Source organism: Myodes glareolus, chromosome 14 (genome assembly GCF_982192425.1).
Source record: "Myodes glareolus chromosome 14, mMyoGla1.1, whole genome shotgun sequence".
In the NCBI taxonomy this organism is placed as follows: domain Eukaryota; kingdom Metazoa; phylum Chordata; class Mammalia; order Rodentia; family Cricetidae; genus Myodes; species Myodes glareolus.
Window position 1 is genome coordinate 36,168,824 of NC_142039.1, and position 8,853 is coordinate 36,177,676.

Sequence of the window (8,853 nt, forward strand, 5' to 3'; positions counted from 1 at the left end):
AGACAAGCAGAGGAACTTACGGGAAGGGGTGACTAACCACATCCACTGACTGGTACAGGAAAGTGGCCGGGCTCAGAACATACCAGCGAAGGGTAACTGTGACCTTACCTAACACTGTGACCTTAGGAAAAGCAGAGTGAAGCTGGCGTGAGTGGGCAGCAGCTAGGGCAGGGATACCCAACTCTGTAAGTCTGCTAGTCGTAAACGGCATCTATGAGGTTCAGATATGATATGATCCCAAAAGGTCCCATCTCTTAGTGACATCATAAACAGCTTCTACATGTTAGTATTTGCAGAGTACAACTGCCTGCAGTCACATTTCTCAGAATCCATGCCCGACAAGTCACAGACGTCTGGAAATATAGACGCCAGTGGGTGAGTTTAGCTGCTTACTTCCTCCGCAAATCACAGTTTGCTGGCCTTAGTGGGTCTGATCACTTAAATGTCAGAAAAGCCTAAGATTGTGGCCCCTGCCCATTTTCTTAAAAAGACCTGGATATGTCAGCACCAGACGTGATCTCTTGGCCACGAAACTCTGGTCACAGCCGCAGGACACTGCTGCTGTCCCCTTTACACTCACCCAGGACCTTTGCATGGGAGACCTGGCTGTTAGAGTACAGACAGCAACACAAGGGCACAAGTAGACTTCCCTTTACTGTGTTCGGCTTGTCATACCATTGCTACTCCTCTGCAGTCCAAGAACTTCTCTATAACTTTTCTAAAAGCAAAGAAAGAGACCCCCTCAACTCAACAGCCTCTTGTGCATGTATGTGCAGTGTATAAGGGTACATATCTCTGATGCACATAGAGGTCAGAGGGCATCAGACGTCCTCCTCTATCAATCTCCGCCTTACTCCTCTGAGGTAGGATGTCTCCCAGAAAGGCAGCAAGTCCCTGTAATCCTCTAGTCTCTCCCCCACCCTGGGGCTGAGATATGCTTGGGACCATAGTGGATACTGGGACCTGAACTCATGGCTGTGCAGCGATGCTTTTGACCACTGAACCACCTCTCTAGCTCCCCAGCTAATACTCTTCCATTTCTGTGACTATTAGTATAAGGATGCCTTATGTTATTAATGGCAGCAAGGGATCTGATCTTCAGGGACTCTTATCAGGGAATGTCCAAGTAAAATTTCAAGATTTACTGCACTCAAATCTTTACTTCGAGTAGCCATTTTGAGATGCATTGTTAGAGATGGTTATTTCTGTATAACATACAGGGTAGAACAGTGACACCTTAGGGCAGAGGTTCTCAAAATGCAGACTGCGGCCCCTGACAAACATCAGTCTCCAAAAATACTTACATTACGATTCTAAACAGTAGCAAAATTATAGTTATAAAGCAGCAATGAAAATAAGTTTATGGTTGAGAGTTACCACAACATGAGGAACTGTATTAAAGGGTCACAGCATTAGGAAGGTTGAGAACCACTGATCTTGAGACTAATTATAATATTCTGTGGATTTGAGATTTTAATATAAAAATAAAACTCACTCATGAGGTCCTAAGTTCAGTTCCTAATACCACAAAAAAACAAAAAAAAGTTTCAAAATAAAAAGCCAGTCATCAAATGTAACCTTGATACCTTAAGCATGTTTTAGCACACTGGAAACTCTACAATACTACTTCAAATTTGGCTGCCTCAATTTCTTAATGTTCTGTGCATTTTAAAGAGGGACTTAAGAAACCAGCAGAACATTCCATAGTCCCTTAGGTCTTCTTGCCAGTCTCTCGCTAAGGAAGCATCTGTCATACTGGCCAAATAGCAACTGAAGCTGTCATAAGGGACAATGACTCGGGTGCCTCTCAAGTCAGGCACTTCATATTAACTCCAGGTGGGGACAGTGATGACAAATCCTCTCCTGATCCTAAGTCATGGAACAAAAATCTGAACGTGATTCTGTCTACGCTGTATTACACATTTCATGTTGAAGCAATATAGGTAAGTCAGTGGTCTTAGTGTTTTATTCCAATGAAAATAACAAGGCTGCAGTTCAGAAATAGTCTCTTTTAAGAAACCATGGCCGACTCCTCACTGCCTAGAAAACTAAGCAGCTCTTTACAGTCTAGCATGGAAATGTATTTTTTCTATTTTTCATAGAATTGAACGTCTATGACCAAAATGTAAACAAGGTAAATTTTAATATTTTGATTATTCATTCAACGATATCAATAGTGTCAGTTTCTCTGGTCTCTTGACTTTACTGTATAGCTAACTACACATCTACTTCTATATAACTATATGACCTTTAGGTTATTTCAGCAACTTTGGTTTGGTTGCTGGTGACGAGGCCCTAAACTGTCACCTGATACTGACAGAAGTTGAGAGCAGCATTAGATTTTCTTCCCTTGCTCTTGGGTTTTGCTAGTCTAAAAATGACTGATTTTGGTTAGAAATTTGAAAATGAGGATTTTTGAATATATCTAAAGTTTAAAAAAGTTACCAATAACAAAGATAATGGCTTATGTTCCATTTACTAGTGTTAACACTGTAGACCTGTCATAATCCCACAGGGGTAACTAGAGGTGAGCTGCTCAACCAATGGCCATCTTATGTAGATACACAACGCTCTGATGAATATTCTGAACTTGCTCCTACTACAGAAGGCAGACATTTTATAGTTGTCTGAGGTGCTGCAGCACGTCTACCGATACGCCCAGCTGTTTCACTAAGTTGGCTGTCTGTTCCAGAATCCAAGTGAGGCTTGGGTTTTCCAAATGTGCATGCTCCTGAGTTCTGCAACATTCTGAAGGTGAACAATCTTGCCCACTACAGCTCTTGTCGGAGTTTTTGTTAAACTCAGCACTATTTTCACAGAGTCTTTCATCTTTAGCTTCGTCAATCTTTTTCTCGGCTGGAGCTATATGACAAAGGTCCATATCCTCAATGGAGTCCAATAAATCTGTAACTTGGGGCCGTGGAGTGACTGATTCCAGACGTTTAAGCACACACTCTTCACACTGGCCGACTGCATCCAGAAGATTATTTATTTTATTGATCAAAGTTGAACTATTACCGTGAAGGTGACACCAGGAGAGCAAAGCACTGAGTGAAAATATAAACAAGAGTCAAATAGGAAAAGTTCAAATAGTCACAGGCATTTAGAAATCTAGGCCTTACATGCTTTCCTTCTAGACAACACCATGCAGAAATAGATTAGCAATAACAATGCATGTCAAAATCAGGAAAGTAATAGTGCAGATAACACAAAAAACATCTTTTAATACAAGTTAACCAAGACTTAATCATATAAACTGTTTATAAGTCATACCCCCTTCACAGCTCCATATCAATTTTTTATTTTATATTTTCCCAGACCATATAACTTCTATGCAAGAAGATATAATTTACATAAAGCCAGAAAAACCAGTTCCTTCTTTTCTTTCCTTTTAAAAAAAGAAAACCTAGGCTTGTTAAACATTAGAAAGACAAAATATTATCAGGAGGAATGCTTTAAAGACTTCATTGCCAGGAAGCGGTGTCAATGAAATCTCAAGTCAGTGTTTATTTCTAAGGAGTGCTCAATATTTAATGGAGGCATCAGGCATACTTAAATTTTTCAAATTACCTCAGTGTTCCCCTGAGCAGTCCATAGTTTACAATGACTTCTGCCCCTTCTTTATAACCTTGATTGAAGCCCTGCTGAAGAGTAACTGCTTTGCCGGCGTCTACTCCATCTCTGTAACCTTCCTAAAGACAAGAAACTGACTGTAACTCACAGCAAGTCAGACTTTTCTAGAGAAGTACAGACTCCGTCCTGAAAATAGACTTAGCAGGTTTGTACTACGTTAACTGAATACGATATGGCGCAGACATAAATCCAAAGCAGAAGGTTTCTTCTAAAACCCTACTATCGGGCTGTCCTTCCTGATCACATCTGTTTCCACGTCTTCAATCTTGTTTCCAGCCTGGCCTGGAATTCCTAATCCTACCCCTCACCCTCCTAAGTGATGACAGGATGTGCCTCGACGCCACATCCTCAGCTCACTTTGGAATCCAGGGTTACCTCGTAAACATTAAACACCAGTTGTTAGGTTCTTTTTAATAACTGTTAGCAAGGTCTTCACAGACGTGGGAACTCCATGTCTGGTCTGGGTAACTTACTAGAACAGGGCAGTTAAGGAGGCTGGCCAGGCCGGGGAAGAGGAAACTATTTTAGGGACAGCACAGAGAAAGTCTGAACTTAGAAATCTAATCTGAATGAGGCATAGAGATTTTTGTCCTCTTCTAATTGGCCTAGCCCCAGACTCCCAAGGCATTTTTATAATGATATCACGGCTGTTGGATTCAACAAATATCTCGCTGGAACACTGTTAGGTAGATCATCACAAATGCAGCTTTAAAAGGACAATTAAATGGCTGGTAATATATTAGGTGGACACAGTTCTTTTTGCCTTTTACTTTAGGTCGGAAGGTAACTTCTAGGAACCTATTCTGTCCTTCCACGATGTGGGTTCCAGGGATGGAACTAAGAACATTATACTCTGGAATCCACCGCTTTGTGGACGCAGATCTGATCAGTTCTCACCCAGAACTATGCTGATTCTACCCAGATATTATTAAGCAAGTTTCAATGAATGGCGTGAGAGAGAGATCCGGAATGAATAACACATTTAAAGTAAAACTGAAACAATATCTCTTTCTCTACCTTCCCGTCCTGTGACAACATTCTTAGGTTCACCTTTTCCAAGCCTTAGAAACACCACGCCTCACTTCGGACTCTCCACCCACTGAACATCTGTGAATATGAGTTTTCTGAAAGCCTTAGTCTAGTCGGTGTATGTTCCCCTCCCCACTTCAGCTATTTCCCTCCCCAAACAGCGAACTCTGGATAAAGTTCACTTTAGTCGGTCAGTCCCCTGCTCCAAACCCAGCAGGGCTCTCAAAGAACGCGTGTTTAAAGGCTATCAATCTTTAATCAAGTAACCAAGCTGGGATAAAGACAGGGCGGCCTTGGGGTCGCGGGGAGAGAGCTGTCCCCCTGGTCCAGGCCTCCGCCCGCGTGCCCCGCTCCCCGCGAGCCCTATGCCCCCGTGGGAATCCCACGCCCTCCGCGTTCACGTCCCCCGCCCATTTACTTGGATTCGTCTCCGCATGTGTCCCTGCCATTCCCGCTGCACTAACAGAGTCTCGTCCGCTTCCTCGTCAAACACATCCTGATCCCCAGGGCTAGGGATCTTAGGAACCGCTCGAACCCAAGACATCTCCGAAGAATCTACGAGCCCCTGAGCCCGGGAGCCCCGGAAGCAGCCGCAAGTGCTTCCGGCCCGGGGGCGGGGCGAAAGGGAAGATGTAGGACTAAGCGGCGCCTGCGTCTGCCCCTGCAGCCCTGCGATTGGGGAATGCCGCTGTCTCCTCCCTCGCATTTAAGTCCGGCGGTGGGGTCGGTTGGGTGCTGGGAGCTAAGTCCCACTGTCCCAGGACTGAGACTCAGTTTCTGCATGAGCTGAAGGCTTTGGTCACCAGCGTGCAGCCGAGGACGTTGCACTATGAAAGCTGATTCCGCGGTCAATTTGAGATTAAGTAATATGAACACTTTTGTAAAACCAGCATCCATTGTCAGTTTCCCTCCCAACCTTTCGCTCCTGCTCCGAGAGACTGAGAGTTTAGGAATATGGCTTAAGCCTTAGCGGCCTCTGGCCCAAAGTGCATGTTGAGAAACTGGACACCAGCGTTTTTGTTTGTCCTTTGTATGAGAACAATGAGTCATGTGATAAATTTTCTGAAAAACCTGTTTTTTTTCGTATTAGACATCATTTAGGCCTTTGAGGGCATAGGAATAAAAGTTCTCTTCCTGAGTTCTCTGGCCCCGTGGACTTGCTATAGAGTAGAAATGGTAGATAAGTAATTCATAGTCTGAAGATGTAAATGATATGAAAAAGTACTACTGTGGGAGAAGACAGGTTACTATTTTAGTTTATTTTATATTTTTGTGTTGGGGATTGAACTCCAAGCCTTGCAAATATGGAACATGTGCTCTGTCAATAAGCTATTTCCTGCAGCCCCAAAGTTACTATGTTACATTTTCAGGGAGAATTTGTATTCTGCAAATAAGTATATAAAACCAAATATAAAATGTGTTGATGTGTAATTATACAGATATTAATTAGAAATTAAATGGTATTAAAGGAAGCAATAGTTTTAGTGATCGAAATGAATAAAATAGAAAACCCAAAAGTCCTGGCTGTAAGTTGGCTCAAGTAGGCACTTGCCCTCAAAACCAAGGAACCGGAACAATCTCCATGACCTACGTGATGGAAGGAGAGAACTAACTCCTGAAAGTTGTCTTCTGACCTCCACATATGTACTATGGTCCATTCTCCCTCCCCCCCCCCACAAACACAGAGTATGTAATAAATGCAATAAAAATAAAACAACACTGACATATTAAACCCTATAAAGGCCAGGGCCTGGAGACATGGCTCAGTAGTTAATGCCTGCGGCTCTTCTGGAGGATGCTAGCTTAAGTTTGAGCATCCACAGAGAGTGGATGGCTCACAACCACTTGTTAACTCCAGCTCCAGGGATTCTGAAGCCCTCTTCTAGCCTCCAAGGGTACTTGCACACACACATACACACATGCATACAAACACATATATGTATAAATAAAACTAAAACTTAAAAAACAAAAAGAAAGCAAATAATCCTGTGTTTTTCTCATTATAAAAGAAAACTATTAAACAGGACAAGAATTAGGAAGTAACCATTAATGCAGATGAAAAACACAATAATTCAAACTCAAGAGCAGCACATGTAGTATTTTAAGACAAGCTCTCAGTCTTAAAATACTGAGAAATATAAACTGGAATATAATACTGAAATATATAAACTGGAAATGTAGCAGAGGATGAGGATGATACTGAACTTCTGATTTTTCTCTTTCTAACTCCTGAGCGCTAGGTTTACAGATGTGCATCACCACGTCCAGTTCTGTGGTGCTGGGGATTGGATGCAAGGCCTCCAGCATGTGCTCTACCAACTCAGCTGCTTCTCCAGACCCTTATATGAATATCTGCCCCTTAAAAGGTAAACTGTCTGAGCTATGGCTCAGTCATTAAAATGATTGTTTTACAAGGATAAAAGTATGAATTAGAGCCCAGAACCCACATACAAAAGTCAGGTATCATAATTGTATCTGTAATTCCAGATCTCGGAAAGCAAAGACAAATGGAATCCTGAGGCGTTTGACCAGCCAGAATAGTTTAATTGGCGAGTAAAATCTAGGCCAGCAACTCCCGTCCCCCTCACCCGTACGTCAGAACACCTGAATATTCATAAGAATGCATATGTGTGTACACTCCCACACGCATTGTCTTATCAAAAGTCATTTTAAAATGATTCCATGTTATCACATGTAATGTTGCAATTTATTAAAGATGAAAGCAAATCTTTATACTAATGTATTCAACATCTTTACTTATTTTTCCATAAATGATTAAACCTTAGCTTTATTGATACTGCAGGAAATGTAGCACCTTCAGTGTCTTTCAAGTTTACTGACATTTTGATTTAACTGTTGTCAACGTTGGTAATGCCACTTCAAACAAAATGTTAGAAGTATGTCTAGAGCTATTTCCAAAGCTGTTGGAAATTTTACCCTAATCCTAAAGCAAAATTCCTTTAACAATTTTCATGAAATGCATCTGTAGCTCAAACAGCTGTTTCAAAATCAAACATTTTAACATAATGCAGTCTGAAGATAGACTAGTTGATACCCACATGCTGAGAAATGATGGTAGGGACTATTAAAGGTTGTTTTTGTTGTATTTCTATAGAAGGAGAAAGCAGTATGTATAATAAAAACACTATCTAGCATCCAATAGTCTTGATTCTGATCCCAGGGGTTTGAGGCAGTGTTCAGTGGCGCTGCGTGGCATGGTGACTTGTGCGGTACACAGTGTGATCGCTGTGTGTTCAGATCAAAGCTGCAGTGAACCTGAACAATACAGCATATGCAGATATTGCCAGAACACCTGTGACCCCTTACACATTTGGAGTTTTGAATGCTGTGTGTTCAGAGACCTTTCACTGTTGCTAATGTTTCCGTGACTTAGTTTCAATTAAGTGATCTCCTGACTAAAGAATATCTTGTGTGTGTGTGTGTGTGTGTGTAAATGCACAAATTCTATGCAGCATATCTGTATGTAATGTGTGTGCAGGTATTTGTGTACATATGTGTCATATGCGGGTGTGTGCAGGCTGGGGGATAATATCTGATGCCATCCTTAATCACATTTCATCTTATCTTTTAAGACATAGTTTCTCATGAGTGGGGTAGACTGGCTGGTCAGTGAGCACCAGGGATCTGCCCCACTGCTACCTAGAGCTACCACTCTTGACTTTCTATGTGGTTGCTATGAAGCTGAATTCATGTCCCCAAGCGTGTGCAGCAGGCACTTTACCAACTAACCCATCTCAAGTTCTTGCAGTATTTCAAAAAGTTCTCTGTGGATTCTGGACTTAAAACCCAAGTCAGATGCATGTATGCAGATGTATTCTTTGCACTGCTTATGCCCATTAAGGCACAGAGTTAGGAATGTATGAGAGTACTGGGACCCAGGAACATAATGCATGTGCAAGAGACCAAGGAGAGGAAGAACATGCAGGCAAAGTAAGCTTTCAGAAAGTGATGCTGATCAACTTCTGTGACAGGCGAGAGAGGCAGAACCGGAGTCCTGGGGTGCAGTGTATATTTCATGCTGTCTTAGCTAATGTATGAAAAGCTCTGCAAGGGAAATCATACATTTGGGGCACACGGACATGTCATGCTCCCTTGTCAGCTTAGTTACGCCTGGGGAACGTCTTGGAACCGTGGGGCCTTGGCTAGGAAGCTGCAGCAGATCCCATAAAT

At 42.2% G+C, this 8,853-nt stretch overlaps 1 protein-coding gene across 1 annotated transcript; it reads right to left on the reverse strand.

Annotated features, from left to right (window-relative positions):
- Positions 1-1,140: 1,140 nt before the first annotated feature.
- On the reverse strand, positions 1,141-5,272 carry Yae1 (YAE1 maturation factor of ABCE1). Its single transcript, XM_048460983.3, has 3 exons — positions 5,081-5,272; positions 3,571-3,692; positions 1,141-3,047 (listed from the first exon to the last, which is right to left on the reverse strand). Exons 1-3 carry the CDS (start codon positions 5,204-5,206, stop codon positions 2,618-2,620), a joined length of 678 nt encoding a protein of 225 aa, XP_048316940.3. The 5' UTR covers positions 5,207-5,272; the 3' UTR covers positions 1,141-2,617.
- Positions 5,273-8,853: the final 3,581 nt, after the last annotated feature.